The sequence below is a fragment of the Diadema antillarum genome, unplaced genomic scaffold, assembly GCF_040938485.1.
Source record: "Diadema antillarum isolate AM-2024a unplaced genomic scaffold, OU_Dant_1.0 seq00000619_RagTag, whole genome shotgun sequence".
Lineage (NCBI taxonomy): Eukaryota > Metazoa > Echinodermata > Echinoidea > Diadematoida > Diadematidae > Diadema > Diadema antillarum.
This window is the reverse complement of record NW_027271542.1, coordinates 878,164-894,936: the sequence shown is the minus strand read 5'-3', so window position 1 is coordinate 894,936 and position 16,773 is coordinate 878,164. Positions and strand designations below refer to the sequence as shown.

The 16,773-nt window shown below is 37.3% G+C and overlaps 1 protein-coding gene across 1 annotated transcript in view; it reads left to right on the top strand.

Annotated features, from left to right (window-relative positions):
- The window catches only part of LOC139736017 (uncharacterized), a 46,208-nt gene extending 35,452 nt beyond the window's left edge, over window positions 1-10,756 (top strand). The window contains exons 5-11 of the mRNA XM_071646763.1: window positions 1,097-1,179; window positions 3,167-3,298; window positions 5,089-5,247; window positions 6,024-6,173; window positions 6,548-6,802; window positions 7,610-7,846; window positions 10,251-10,756. Of these exons, the coding sequence (XP_071502864.1) occupies window positions 1,097-1,179; window positions 3,167-3,298; window positions 5,089-5,247; window positions 6,024-6,173; window positions 6,548-6,802; window positions 7,610-7,846; window positions 10,251-10,756 (1,522 nt within the window). The remainder of the gene's footprint in view (window positions 1-1,096; window positions 1,180-3,166; window positions 3,299-5,088; window positions 5,248-6,023; window positions 6,174-6,547; window positions 6,803-7,609; window positions 7,847-10,250) is intronic.
- The last annotated feature ends 6,017 nt before the right edge of the window (window positions 10,757-16,773 follow it).

The window sequence follows — 16,773 nt, the reverse complement described above, 5'->3', positions numbered from 1 at the left end:
AGCTGCAAATAACAAAAAGCAAAATATGCATTAAGTTGGCCTGCTTTTATTTTTATGCTAGTTTCATGTCATGCAAAATGCAAAGAAAAAAACAACAACAACAACCCAGTCTTAGAGTATGACAGTGCCAGGTGTGCTGTGAAATGCTTTGGTATTTTGAAGGTTTGGTTACAAGACCATTCAACAGATGAGAAGTGAACCAATCTTGAAACAATTTTTGTTGTTAAGTCACATGTGTATTGTATTATTTTCCCCCGTTTGAAAGTTGCATGGCTAGATTGCCATAAGTCGATGAAGAGATTCCAAAGTTGCATGTGAGTGCAATTTTAATGCATGTTCATTAACCCGTTGAGGACAGTTTGATTTTTTCCCATGGATGCTTGCCCGAGTATACTGTGAACTCGTCCTCAACAAGTTAATTATTGCTAGTATGCCCCCATGCCATAGCATGAAAATTTTGTCCATGACAATGGTACATTGACTCTTTGAGAGAGATTCCTGACATCCAAAATGACCCATTTTACAGTAGCACTCAATCACTTTTCAGGTGTTCAGACACACACAAACAAAAAGTTGAAGAGCCTACCAAAAATGGTTTACATACATGTACAATTTGTAGCTATTCCAAATGGTGTGGCTACAGGATAGATAACTAATGAAACATCTTTAAGTGAAATATCATATAACAAAGTGGGGGTCAAAACATTGCTTCAAACTTAATAATGAATCACCGTTCCGTGTGTGTCTGAATGTATTGCAATCATAAAACAGTACAACTGGGCAGGGTTTAACTGAGCACTCGTGAAAGGTAAACCTTACCTCTCATTTGTACAGGGGCTTGCAGCAATCATGACTGTAACATGTGCAATTTGCCACTGTGCATCTATACAATGATTTTGTTGTTGTTGTTATCAGTTGAGATATATGTCTGAACCATCAAGGCTATTTAAGGAAGATTTTATAAGACGTTTCTTCATCAAGTTTTGTTATGAATGTTTTGTTTGTGAACAGAGGGTTGAATTTGTTTTGTCATCACTATTTAGGCATCTCTTTGAGTACAATGTATTTGTTGTTGTCTCCCTCTTGCTTTCCCTAGTCCCATCCCCTACCAGCCCTTCACCATCACCATCACCATCACCCACACCCACACCCAGCCCATCACCTTCAGGAGAAGTCCTGGTAGGAACTACTGATGGAAAGACGTCTACTACTGGTACTGACACCAAACAGAATTTGTGGTCACCCCTCAGTAAGCATGAGTTTCAGTTCCTTTATTCCAACATTCTTCCAGCTATCCTGCCAACGTACCTTGCAATTTAAGAAACCCAGGGTTATTGTATATTTCACTCCTTAAAAAAAATGCAGCTAATTCAAAAGCATGCTGTTTTGATGTGTTTGAACTCAGCTCCATTTGTCAGCTGTCTCTTCCCTGTTCATGCTACCTTTTTGAATGGTAGAATATAATGCAAGTTACTTGCCCCCAATAGGTTCTAGGAGAAGTTCTTGATTGCCCATTTGACAAGTTTACAGCATGCAGAAAATCCATATCAAACATCCATTTCGCCAAAATCCACAAAAAGCACAAAAATCAAAAGAGCCAAATGTTACAGTGATCAAACCATAACATATACATTTTTTTGAGTTTTTTTTTTCTTCTTCTTTGCCAACAGTGTTAATCACACAACCATGTCAATGGTATTGTGTCTGGCTGGCTGCAGATAGCAGGTTCATTGTAAGACTCGTGGAATTCATGACGTCAGAATTTTCCAAAATAGTTTTTTTTTTTTTTTTTTTTTTATATGGAAGAATATGATGTCACATATTTTCTTTTTCAGTCAACCATGAAATTCCATTCCATTCAGCAGGACTCATTACAGACTTCTGGAATGTGTGATATCAAGATTTTCCAAGCAGTATCTGATAGAAAATCATTATGGAGCACATACAACCATCTAGATCACTGCTAATGGGCCAATTCATTTTAATTTTGTTTATTTTTAAATTTTTGCAAAGGGATTAGGAAATAAGTTACTGTATACATCTAAGTGATTTTACCCTGGTTCATTCATGACCACAAATATTAGCAGTAGGAAGCTACAAGAAAGGTGTAGTTCTGTTTATGCATTGTGAAAACAATGTACATACACCAACGAATGGTGGTACATCAGTGCCATGTATCCATGTCCTCTAGATGTAAAAATTCATTCACTACCCATGAGGAGATTTAAGGATTTCCAGTCTATATTTCATTCTCCATCTACCATGAGCCATATGATATGATTTATATTATAATCAAACACTTTATGATAAAATTATGTATTCATATCATTCATTATGTGAAATTGTAAGACATATATCATGGTTTACATAATTATTGCAATACAATATATTTTTTGTTTATGAAATTTTGACAATACCTTTTTTATGAATATAGAAGGAAAGCACTTACACAGATGTCTGTAGGCGGGACTATGTTATCACTTTCAACACATTCAAAGATCTTTTGTGCTTGTTAGTTAAATAGGAGTTAAATCTAATTTAAAAACAAAAACATTCTTTTCCTTTTTACAAGCCATCTTTAAAAAAGATATGAATCATGCTGTACATAGTACTGCAGGCAACTCAATTTTACTGTATCTTCAAACGATTGTCTTGATCTATTCCATTGATTAAAGGGACTGTACAGTACTGGTTGAGGTAGGGATTCATGTTTTGAACATTCCTAAGTGAGATAATGAAAAGCCTCTTATGAAATATGAAAGAGCATGTAATTTTAAGAAGGAATCAATGTTTATTTGATGAAAATTGGTTTTCAAATGGCTGAGATATCAAAAAAAGTGCTAATAATAAAAGGCGACATGCCACAACTTTATTAGGATCTCTTTGTTTCACCTTGTTTTTGGATATCTCAGCTATTTCAAAAACGATTTTCATCGAATAAACTTTTGATACCCCTTAAAACAGCATGCTCTTTGACATCTCATAGAGGGGTTTCTGAATATCTCATAAAACGTTGAAAGCTAAATCTTCACCTTGACTAAAACTGTACACACCCTTTAATATAAGTCTGACAATATTCTGACCATGCTACATGCATCATAGAGTCATTATTCAACCAATGAATTATCTAAACAGTATCATCTCTTTTTTATTCTCTCATATACAGTGCCTGTGATACTAGCAGTCATCATAACAATACTTGTGTGCATGGTATTGGCTGCAGTTGTCATGTGCTGCAGGAAGAGACGGTCAAGCGTCCAGTCACCTGATGGAGAGACTGCCACCATCCCGTTAAGTGGTCAGTATATAACTGACCAGTCAGAAATAAGATACCAGATCAAAACAAGTCGGAAACAAGTCTGTGCATGCTGTCGTATAAAATGAGTCAGATTACTGTCAGCATAACAACAACATGTCTAGATTTACAACAGATTGCTCTTTGGTTACTCTGATATCTTTGATGATCTATCTTAAAATCGTGGACGATTTTGCTGAACAGCTTTTGTAAGTTATGAAGAACTACAACCACATGTGCATCTTACATTTCCATGCAAATCAAATAAAGTGATGCTATTCCTGTATACGCCATATATTTTGTGAGTCTAAATTTTTTGCGAATCGGAACTTCATAACGATTTAGCGAGTGGTTAAATTCGTGATTGTGCGGTTCTGTACTGAGTGGAGAAATGTATATATGCGTATGTCACACTCATAGCTTGATGAGAGTCAATATTTTCCCGTGTCTTTAGTTATGCGAACAGCACCTGACACACGAAATTCGCAGAAATAAAAACCTCGCGAAATACTCGGCATATACAGTATCACTCAAACACCCTCCTCTTGATTTCCACAGAATAATGCAGTAAAATCTTGCTCTTGGTAATTAATTTAGCAACTAAAAACCCATCTTCTCAAAGCTGTTATTGCCAATGATTACAAAACAGAAATAATTTCATGTGAAAGATACAAGTTTTTCTTTAATAAGTTCTTTTTAAAAAAAGCGAAGGAGAGAAATATAATGAAAATTGCTGTGCAGGTCTAGTAGATACTCTTACCTTTTATCTACTTTGCATATGATACGTGTCTGTGATTGTGGCTAATGGTATTGTAATAGGGAAAAAATGTGAAATATAAGATTGCAGAACATTTTATTCTGTACCATATCATCACTTTTTGTCTGATATTATTCTAGTCATTAAAGCTACTTTAATCAGGGATTGCAGATGTACATTGAAAGTGCAATCATCAAAAGAAAATGAAGACTATGTGATTGCAGGGTTTAGATACTATGTGGTATTGACTAGACATGATACACCTATGTGGGCACAACATGTAATTATCCTGAGTTTTTGTTACAGAACAGTTATGATAGAAAAAAAGTTAGCTCATGTAATATGAAGGCTGTTTGCAAACTAGACTGTTACAAACTTCATCTTAATCTGTTTTTCTCTAAGAATGTTGATTTCTCTTCTCCAGTAATGCAAAATGCTGCAAACAATATAAATGTGTTATACGAGTGAAGAAACTCAAATTTCACTGTATTAATCTTTGATAATTTGTATGAAAAATATGTTCATTAAGTCAGGTTTTGAAAAGAGTATGAATATTCTTTAGAACCCCTGTGTTAACTGTTTGATACTCTATTTTATTTGTTTACCAGTATTAATAACTTGGAAAGGTTAAAAGCTGGGAGAAATTTTGTGGAATAATGTAAAGCAAGATATCTTGGCACCATGAAATTTTTGTAAGTTATCATCGAAATGATGGCCTTTTTTGTGGCAGGAAATTTTTGCCAATTGCCTCTGGCATTCAATACATAGGCCTATTTTCCATGCATTTTGATTTTGCAATCTTGCTCATGCAAAATTTGCAAAGTCAAAATGCACACAAACATTCCTTATTTTACAGTGGCAGAAAAATGCATATTTTATGTAGTGATTTTGAAAGATGTGAGGCTTGAATGAAAGAAAGAGAGTAAGAGGCATGCTGAAAGTTGTCAAGTTAGAATCATGATCATGTGATGTCCATTCTTGGTTCTCCACCATGCCCGACACAGACTAATAATGGTATCATCTATCTCTCCGGCAGAAAATTCTGTTACCATGGAAACCAGTGACTTTAAAAGTGTGAGCATCCTTGGTCTTCAATGTCTGTGGACTTCAGATTGTAGGAAGATAATTGTGGAGAAGGTAGCTGAAGGACCGCTGAGTAGGCTTTGCCTAAACAAGAAGGACAGAGAGTGGATAAGTAAGTTTCAGAATGGATAAATCTCAGATTATACAAATTTGCTCTTCATTGTATAGTTAGTGCATGTCTAAGAAATTAGGGGATGGAGGATGATTAAGTATTTCCTGACTTGCCTTGCATGAAAGTCACTGGAAGGAAGCGCTTTGTAGCAGGGACTTGAAGAGTCTCTTCACATCAGTAGACTGGAGTGAATGATTGCTTCCTTTTCAGTATCACTAAAAATTTGACCGCATCATCTCATATCTATGTTTAGTTTCATGGAATAGAAATGCAAACTGTGGCAGAACTTTACTGAATTCATGCTATAAAAAAATTCTTAAGCTCAAGGATCCTATTAAGTCAAGTTCTACAATTTTACTGTTTTCCCAATAACAACATTTGACATAACATTGGTAAATCTGCACATTCTATGAACTATGGAATGTTTACTAGTCTTGGTGGGGATGACATGGGCACAGTAATTAGGGGTCAGGCTTCCTGTCTTGTTTGCCCCTTTACAGTTGAATGACAGAATTGTGATCTCAGGCTGCTGCTCATCTGGGAATCAAAGGTGTTGCTTCAGATAGAACTCCTGATGTTTTTACTAGAGAAGCATGCACTAAACTTTGATGTATTACAAAAACAGTCCATTGATGATCAAAATGTTTTAATTTCCTATTGAAAGTAATGACAGAAACAGAAGCAGCCAGAAACCAAGCTTGAGACAAAACAATGATAAATGTATTAAATATTTTCTTTATGTTTCAATTTTTGGCAAACATGAACACTTTGGACAGTTTCAAGTGATGATGACCATCGCAACTCCCAGCTCCATATCCCAGACTTTCACTGGACTGACCGGGTTGATATCTGGAGGCAAACTCAAGGCAGGAGAAGTAGAAATCAGAGAGGAAAAAAGATCTTTGTCAAGACTCTCAAAATGAACTGTAAGTAAGAAAGTCATCAAAGCCTGGCCACTTTCAGAATCTTTGATTATAAGCCCATGAGTGAATCTTTATCTCCTTTTGTGTAGTGTATAAATTGCAATAAAATACTATTTCTTTGGACTATACTCATTATAACACACAGGGTAATTCACACTTGCAGCCTACTTGATATCACTTGAATATGAACTTTGCATTGCTTCAATAGGTCATTGTATTGTCACAGAATCAGAAAGCAGTTTTTGAATCGGTCAAGGTGTTTTTTTGTTTTTTTTTCAAGGAAAGAGAACTAAAGAATAATCTCATGTGGATCTTAAGATAAGTTGTCCCTCTGTTTACACTTTTTGTTCTTCCTCACCTTTGACCCCTATATCTAGGTTTGAAAGTGACTGAGTCAGTTACCTCAGTGAGAGTGGAGTGTCCTGAGGATAAAAAGATGTTTTACTCTAGGATTGGTGAGCTACAAGGAGATGACCCACATTGGATTGGACAGCCTAGACTGATAACAACAGAAGAAAGAGAGTTCACTGGTCTGAGACCTAACCTCAAATATCGTGTTGAACTTGGCACAGCAAGAGGCGGTCACTCATCAAGGATAGAATGGACATGGTCATCTGTCACTCAAACCAAATGTAAGCCCATAAAGCATAAACACAACATGAGGCCCCCTACTACCAGGGCAAAGAGTTTTTATCTTAACAAGTGTTCAGGTTTTGTAACTGTAAGTGTGTATTGTGATGGTTTTTGCCATAAACAAACTTGAAAAGTTTCTACAGTCACCAATCCACTTACTCATTGCCCTAACTTTATAGCTTAAGGGTCCTGTTTACCTTTGGGAGCAGTGACTTAAAAGATGTTCAAGATATCACTTTTGATGCATATCTGTTGGTCAGTTATATCACAAAACCTCCTACCATATAAAATGTTTGCAATAAGGCCTAAAATATAAGGAGATATCACTATTTTTTCTAATTAAACCATAACTGTAGACAGTTTAGTCTGGAAACATTTTTATTATAACTATTGTTCACATTTTGTATATTTAACAGTACTTAACATCAATTCTACCAATTCAAATTTTTACAGTGGTTATTTCTATCTCTAACTCACATTTTCCTACTATTTTAAAGCACTGATGCGGGTTTTTGTTTCATCTGCAATGGTATATCATGCCTTTAATATCACTTATCATTGGCTGTAGAGAACATTTTTTAATAGATTCTCTGATTTTGGATCTTTGTCTCCCAACCCCCCCCCCCCCAAGATTTATTTACTGTGATGTATTTAAACTATTGGCAAATACCTTGTTAAATGTCTTTGTGTGTGTGATTGTTATAATGTGGTAGATGTTACAATGTGAATTTTATCTTGTATATACAGTCAGAATTTGTATTCTGTTGTCAACAAGATTTTCATACAAGGTTTCTTTTCTTTTTCAGCCCCAACATTTCTTCCTATTCAACCAGAAGACGACGCAGCAACCCTTCAGCTTCAAGACACTTTGCCAGAATCTTACCGTCTCTTTGTTAAGGTCAATATTTCCCAGGAGGAGGAACTCCATGATGGTAGATACCAGTGTGAGGGACTCATCCCATGCATGACTCAGGTTGTTCAGCTCAAGATACAAGAAGGAGATGACTTCAGGCTTCTCAGAGAAGAGACATTCTGTACCACAGGTGAGTGAGTTTGGTATGGAGGGAGACTTATTACAGATGGTACAAGTGAGTGTATAAGGGAGACTGGATGTTACAGGTAGTACAGTTTAGTTAATCTGGTTTAGAGAGAGACTCAGTGTTCATGTAGTACAAGTGAGCTATTGTGGTTTGGAGGGAGACTCAGTGTTACAGGTGTTAATGGTGACGGAGTCTGGTATGAGGGGGAGACTTATTACAGATGGTACAAGGGAATGTGTAAGGAAGACTGGATGTAACAGATAGTACAGTTGAGTTCATCTGGTTTGGAGGGAGACTCACTGTTTCAGTTCGTACAGTTGAGTGAGTCTAGTTTGAAGGGAAACTCAATATTTCAGGTAGAAAGTACCAGTGGAGGAACATGTAGTAAAGGTGAGTGAGTCTGGCTTGGAGGGAGACTCAGTGTTCATGTAGTACGAGTGAGTTAGTGTGGTTTGGAGGGAAACTCAGTGTTCAGGTAGTACAATTGAGTTAGTGTGGTTTGGAGGGAAACTCAGTGTTCATGTAGTACGAATGAGTTAGTGTGGTTTGGAGGGAACTCGGTGTTCATGTAGTACGAATGAGTTAGTGTGGTTTGGAGGGAACTCAGTGTTCATGTAGTACGAATGAGTTAGTGTGGTTTGGAGGGAACTCAGTGTTCATGTAGTACAATTGAGTTAGTGTGGTTTGGAGGGAACTCAGTGTTCATGTAGTACGAATGAGTTAGTGTGGTTTGGAGGGAACTCGGTGTTCATGTAGTACAAGTGAGTTAGTGTGGTTTAGAGGGAAACTCTGTTACAGGTATTGCAGGTGAGAGAGTCTGGTAAGGAGGGAGCCTCAATGTTTAATTCAGCAAAGTTGAGTGAGTCTGATTTGGAGGGATACTCAGTGTCATGGATATTACGGGTGGATTGAGGCTCCATGTTGCAGGTAGTACAGATGGAGAGAGGCTCAGTGTTACAGGTAGTACAGATGGAGGGAGACTCAGTGTTGCAGGTAGTACAGATTGAGGGAGGCTTGGTGTTGCAGGTAGTACAGATGGAGGTAGACTTGGTGTTGCAGATAGTACAGATGGAGAGAGACTCGGTGTTACAGGTAGTACAGATGGAGAGAGACTCGGTGTTACAGGTAGTACAGATGGAGGGAGACTCGATGTTGCAGGTAGTACAAGTGGAGGGAGCCTCGGTGTTACAGGTAGTTCAGATGGAGGGAGACTGGGTGTTGCAGATAGTGCAGATGGAAGTAGACTTGGTGTTGCAGGAAGACCAGATGGAGAGAGACTCGGTGTTACAGGTAGTACAAATGGAGGGAGACTTGGTGTTACAGGTAGTTCAGATGGAGGGAGACTCAGTGTTGCAGGTAGTATAGATGAAGAGAGACTCGGTGTTACAGGTTGTACAAATGAAGGGAGACTCGGTATTACGGGTAGTTCAGATGGAGGGAGACTTGGTGTTGCAGATAGTACAGAGGGAGGGAGACTTGGTGTTACAGGTAGTACAGATGGAGGGAGACTCAGTATTACGGGTAGTTGAGATGGAGGGAGACTCAGTGTTGCAGATAGTACAGATTAAGAGACTTGGTGTTACAGGTAGTACAAATGGAGGGAGACTCGATGTTGCAGGTAGTACAGATGGAGGTAGACTCAGTTTTACAGGTAGTACAGATGGAGGGAGACTCGGTGTTGCAGGTATTAGAGGTGGAGGGAGGCTTGGTGTTACAGGTAGTACAGTTTAGGATGTCTTGTTTCCTGGAAGACTCAATATTATAGGTAGTTCCTGAGAGACTCAGAAGATTTTACTGCAGTATGAGTACATTGGTATACTTTTAAATGTGTAAAGGTCACCGCACACTACACGATCAGACTGGTCTTAAAGTCTTAAGCCAAGCTGGGTCTTAAGACCAGTCGTACGACCGGACACCGCACACTATACGACCCGACTGTAAAGCGCGCGCAGTGCGCACTGCGTGCGCTTGCATTTTACTGCATTGTGAATGGCTGAAAGCCTACGACCAGTCGTAGAAATTCAACATGTCAAATCTCTACGACTGGCGCTAAGACCAGTCATACGACTAGAAAATTGCAAGACTGTGACGTCACACTTCTAGTCTTAAGGTCTTAAGACCGGTGAATCGGGGCAAAATCGTATAGTGTGCGGCGGGCTTAAGATATGAACTTTTCTACAAAAAAACTCATCAAGAAATACAAGTAACAACAACAGCAAAACACACAAACCTACAAATACTGTATATCCAGCTTGGTATTTGCCAATTGATGATGAATCATTTACATGGTCTGTTGGTCCCACTGAGAGTCTTAAAAAAGGTTATGTGTATGTTTGGTAGGCCTATCTAAAGAATATTTTCTCTGATGAAAAAAGTGTAATGGTCTTCTATCTTCTCTCATTCCTAGGTGTTGCTCCACTTGGAGGCAACTTTGAAGATGATTTGTCCACAGACACTGAAGGTCATCAACCTTTTCAAGGGAGTAGAGGACCTCTGCGAGATGGACAAGTCTCTGACACAAGTTTAGGGTGCTGCACTCCGTTTGTAAAGGCTGGTCAAGAAGTCGCTGAGAAAGATCACCAGTGGTCAATGAATATTGATGAGTCCACACGCGACATCATCATAAAGTGTTTGAAGAATTTATTCCAGAAGTACTATGACACATCAATGAAAAAAATAAATAGGGATAAAATAAGAAACTGGAAAGATGTTGACAGGCTTCTTGCCGAAAAAGGTCTTCGGCAACATTGCAGCATGTTTGATGTGATGTACGTCTTTGCAATGCATGCTAGGACAGGAGACAATGGCTTTGCCATGAGATTGTACGAGGAGCATCGTGGAGACCGCTGCCATCTTTGTGATCATGCCTACTTTATTCTTAGCCGTCATTCCAGCTTGCCGTCCACCAGCTGAAATCTTCTGGGGCATACAAGTCACTTCAGACTTGAAAAATCTGCAAAACAGTGTAGACAGATATAGTAACATGAAAATGACTTGACACCTTCTTTCAAAGCAAATTCAAGAGTTCCTGCTGAAAAGCAGGCTGGAAATTGTATCTTGTATACTTGTGTACTTGTGACCAAAACATTTGCTTTTTGTTGGGCCAGTGAGGTGATCATCACCATACCATGTATGTGAGTCATGCTTTTTATCAGACATGTCAGGGCTGAGACTACATACATTTATTTGCACATCTCCTCCAGTGTGATGGGTAACATAGGGGAAACTTTTCTCCATTTAATAACTTATGAGCTAGTTAGTCAAGCAGGGAAAAGCACGTCTCTATGTGTCTATGTGTCACAATAAATTGTGTGCGTGGAATTAATTTTGAATGGTTTTTCCATTTGGCTGCACCCAGGGGCCATATACTGGATTCCATAGTTACCGTGTGCATACTATTCCTACCTAAATACAAGAAGACATGAGCATCATCTGTTTTATAGAATGGTGGACAAATTTTAGTCAGAAATCCATAATTTTACATATATTTCAGATGATTATTAACATTTGGTAAATTTACTAGATGCTTTTTCTTTTCAATTGCTATAGATGCACAAAGTGAAGCAGTAATAACTGGGTGTAGGACTAACCATCTTTTACTAACGGTGCAATGCTTCTTGTTCTTACTAGTTCTTGTTACAATGTATTACTGCACAATAGCAAGCTGGAAGTGTTCGTGCCCTTAGCAAAGATGGCTAGCTATGCATTTGTTTTACTAAATGCAAAGTGCAGTGATTTGGCTCAGTTGGTATCACGTCTGCCTGCAGATTCAGGGTCATTCATTCATAGCAAGTATGTAAGTTGCATAGCTCGATGAAGTGGTAAGCCCTGTATAAACACATACAGCCGGATCCCATGAAAGACCAGCTAGTTCAGTTCAATATGGGCTATCCAGCCATAAAGGACCCAGACTTGATTCACAAGTCTCACTGAGCAATGTTGTGTGTAATCATCCCATTCCCTCTTATAAGAAGCAAAACACTCTGTTTTTCAAATAGGACATCAAATGTAGGTCCCGTGTGTGAGAGAGTCACGACTCATGCACGTAAAAGAACCTACCTCATTCATTCATCGCAAAGAGCAGGGTGTTTAACCCGGTGAAGTGGTTCCCTACCCATCCACACAAGGAAAATTGGTGAATAATGCTGACCCCTCGTGATTTGCCCCAGGTAACTAGCAATGGTCAGCAAATGGTATCAACCAGGTACTTGTGGCCATTCAAGGAAAAGAAGAAGTACTAGCTGCACGGCTGGCCATTTCTCTCTAAATGTATGCAAACTCTTTTGCTGCAAGTATGCCACAGCATGTTTACACTGCATATGGCCAGTGATCACAGTGATTATTTGATATCAAATGTGCTGCCAGTAAAACCTGATTCACGGTGTTAGATCAATACAAGGTCACAGACTTTTCTTACCTCTTTGAGGGCACGTGCCTATAGGAAATGCGTGTTGTAGTCTAATCAGTCCATCCTGGATGGGTTAAGCTGTTCTATCGATAGCTGCTGGCAGTCATCTGCTGCATTTGACCCTGGCTACATACCAAATGCCAGCAAGATTTGTGGTGCATAGCATATATTTAATAGAATACTTTAATATTTGTACTGTCTTTATTGAATGTGAAAAGTACTAAGTACAAATTGTTGCAATTGTGGTGTATACAAATAATGTGGAATGAATATGTGGGTGAGAAGTTTTGTTGCAAATATATTATATTATGAGGATCTTTGTACTGTAGAATCTGATATTTTAAATTTCAGATACTTTGCAGTGTTGATACTTTCACAGACTTGTAACGGAGATGATACCATTATAAGATTATTTCAGGTACTAATGAAATGTTTTATGATGTACAAAAATACTGCCATTTGTGAAATTCTGGAATACACATGTGCCAGTTTTTTATCATGTTGATTTACCACAAAAATAGGCATTTTCACTTTGGCATCTGATAACATTTATATGCCATGAGATGCCACGGTAACATAACTACATGATGGAATATTTTGTGTGACTTTGTTGAAGACATCTTGAATATTTACAAAGAACTATCTCCACCCACTCACTCATGAGCCATTTTATTCATTCACTGTAATTCAAACATTTTGGAGTATGTTGTAAGTATCTTTGAAATTATGCCTCCAAAGTATAATGAGACCATTCTTTTCAAGGTGCCCATCATTAGCAGAAAAATATGAGATTGAGTGCGTAGTTGAAAAAAAAAAATCTGGTCCATGGAGATGGAGTTTTTTTTCTTTCTTTTTTTAACAAAGTCATGTGATCACTAGATGTGCTGTAATCATCACAATGATTTTTAATTCCAGTAGTGGACTCTTTGACAATCTTGTATGTGATCAATTATCATAATTCTGAAATCATTGCCATAATTCTGACCTTGAAATTTGAAATGTCTTTCAAACTATATATACCTTGTAACACATTCCGAATACAGGAGTTATATTGCTATCATGTGATTTGATGTATTCAAGTTTATCTTTCAATCATTGCAATCTTTCAAACATATAAGGTGATTATAGTTGTTGAGATTTAAAAACTGCCAAATGAACGTCAATCATAGAGTAACAAAAACAAAACAACAACATCATGATAGTTCTGCATTGTGTTGTTTGTAGCTCTACTCAATGGTATTTGTATGATGACATTTTTATCAAAATAGAATAATTCATTATGCACTGCAAATTGTTTCAGGGAAGCAAACAGATTTTTTAAAAATTAATATTTTTTCATCTTTCAAATCTTCAAGTCTTTCTATCTCTGATCAGTCCATTTTCTTTACCTTCCAGTACAATGTGCATCATAAAACTGGCTTTTTTTTTGAAGAGATGTATGTTTATGTCCATATGAAATATTTTGTATGAAGTGTACGATTATAGTGCCTTGTACTATTCTGAAATTTTATCCTGCAGTTAAAACTGGAAATGATTTACATGTCTTCTAAATTGTATGATGTACATAATGTATGTACACCATTTTTATCAATGATTTGATTTACTGTTAATGTGTCTGTTCAGGAATAGTTTTAGTATGTAAATTGTATATCTGTGTGTTTGTTTGTTTTTTCATGACTTTTTCATGACATGTTTTGTTTCGTCATTTTTTTAAATGTCAATTGAACTATATACCTTGGTTGAGAAATAATTTGTAGTGGTGTGAATGTCATTGCAAGACACAGCTTTGTATGTACCAAAAATGTAGAATATTTCTCAATGGCTGTCTTATGTGTGGAAGAAGACTGATGCAAATTATATCTTCTGTACTTGAGGGGACTATAAGATGCTGACTGTAAAGAAGAAATCCACCCCAATAGTAAATAAGCTTGAAAAGAAAGAGAAAAATATTCCCCATAGAATGATGCAAAAATGACAAAAATCGGATATGAAATAAGGAAGTTATGACATTTTGACATTTTTACAATTTTTTTGGAAAACATCTCTTGACCAGTCCTTATGAATATTCAAATGAGCGAGTTGATAATGTCATACCCTTACAATGTTTCATTGTAAATACATGTATGTTATGTATGAAATGAAAAAAAAAATGTATTTTTTTTTTTGGGCAATACATGTAAAAACATGATCCCATACCAAGATATATCAGAGTTAGCATTTGTTCCTTTTTTATTTTTGATGGATTAAGACATGTTAAATATTTATGCAACTCAAATATGACATATTTGTCTTCTATGTATATGAAATGAATAAGAAATTGTGAGGCATGACATCATCAGGTTGCTGATTTGAATATTCATAAAGACTGGTCAAGAGGTTTTATTTTTTTTGAAAAAATGTGAAATTTCAAAAGGTCACTTATTTCTTATCTGAGTTTTGTCTTTTTTTATCATTCTGTCGGTAATATTTTTTCTATTTCTTTTGAATTTTATTCATTTTTGAGGGTGGATTCCTCTTTTAAAAGTTTGATAGATGTGAATGATTTTCTTGCATTTTCTTCTGTGTACCGTTTACTGCACTCTGTCTGCTGCCAAGCACAGACGTCTGATAAATAATAGCAAATGAACACAGATTAGCCATATCCTCATATTATTACTCTCAATTATGTCACATTGGCAATCCTATTGGTCTGAGGAACATTGCCACACCCATGTGGGCTTGCTAAGATCTACAATGAGGTGAAGTTTGGCAGGACTACAGAATGGTGATGAAAAAGCTAAGCAATTATATTTTTTGATGTAAAGGGTCAAGCTACATCCTTCAGTCTTAAAGGGACATTCTAGACGATTTTCATAATTTCACATCATGTAGTACATAAGTCGAAAAGTCCATGTATAGATCTGTGGAATTTATTGTGGTTCTTGAGCAGAGAAACAATACTTTGAAAAACCTTAAACGAATTACACTGAACAAGGATGATGACATAGGAGGTTCACAAATTTCAGAAATGTAGCAGTGTAATGCCATTACAATACCACTTGCTTGCAAGTTCACCTGTGAATAATCTATGCGTGTCTTCTTCTTTTGTTCTGCTTCCTTGAGCCCCAACTCATGCATTCTTATGGTGACTCTGCCATGTCATCATCCTTGTTCATTTCAATTTGTTCTAGATTTTGAAAATCTTCTTATTCATCATCCCAATTATCACAAATTCTGAAACTCTGTTCTCAGTGTAACTAGTTTATAGTTGTTCAAATGTAAAAATCTGAAAATCATCCGGAGGTCCCCTTTAAGATTATTGTATTGTATCAGCAGCAAAATTCATGAAGGATTCTGGAAGGAATATGACATCGTGTGGCTTCTCTTGAACCAGTGCAATTTGGGTTGCGGTTGTTCTTTGTGATCCAGTGTGATTTGGGTTGTGGTTTTTCTTCGTGTGCCAGTGCAATTTGGATTGCAATTTATATCCTATACATGTGAGATCCAGAACACAGTAAAGTGTGATTTGAATTGTGATTTGAATCACACTTTTTAGTGTGAGAATGGGCCTGATATCAGAAAAACCAAGTAAGCATGAGAGAAACTGCATAATGCTGCCAATTAGTAATTGTAAATGTACGGAAGATTTGGTGTGTAGGCTACACATAGCACAAGAGAGCAAATGTGCAACTGATGCAGGGTGCTAATATACAAGTTCTAAAAATGAAGGTACTGTTACATTTATGTACATCTACAAGCTGCTCATGTAGTAGAAGCCTCAAAATTATCACTCTAAAAGTAATTGAAGACTAGAATATTGTGATTTTATTTAAAAAAACCACTTTTAAAAGCAGTGGAATAACTTGTGTATTCAAGAAATATTTATCTTTCTCATAGTACAGTAGGATAAAATGTGTGTGTCTTTTCATACCATCAGCAAGTGTAATTGTCTTTCAGAAATCAATCAAACAATGGCAAAGAAGCATAATTTTTCTACATTTGCATGTATTCATATTAGCCTCAGGCACACAGTAAAAGTGGCATTTTATGGGAATTAGTTGGCATATATATTTGTGGCATTTGTATTTTCAAATTCATAACTGGCTTACCTTTTTAGCTCACCTGAGCCAAAGGCTCAAGTGAGCTATTGCGATCGCCCTTCGTCCGGCGTCCGTTGTGCGTCGTGCGTCGTCCGTCGTCCGTCGTCCGTCGTCCGTCGTCCGTCGTCCGTCGTGCGTCGTCCGTCGTGCGTCGTGCGTAAACTTTTTACATTTTCATCTTCTTCTTGAAAACCCCATGACCGATTTTCATCAAACTTGGCAGGTAGCATCCCTAGGGGGTTAGGAACTCAATTTGTTAAAATGGGCACCATGCCCCACCCAGGGGGCCCCCAGGGGGGCCCAAACCCCCCAAAATTAAGGAATCTGTAAAAATCTTCTTCTCTAGAACCAGAAGTGATAGAGCTAAGTTAATACTATGAGTTAGTACATTGATGACTGTAGTTTCAAGTTTGTTCATGGCAGAATCAGGGGTGCCCCCCTTG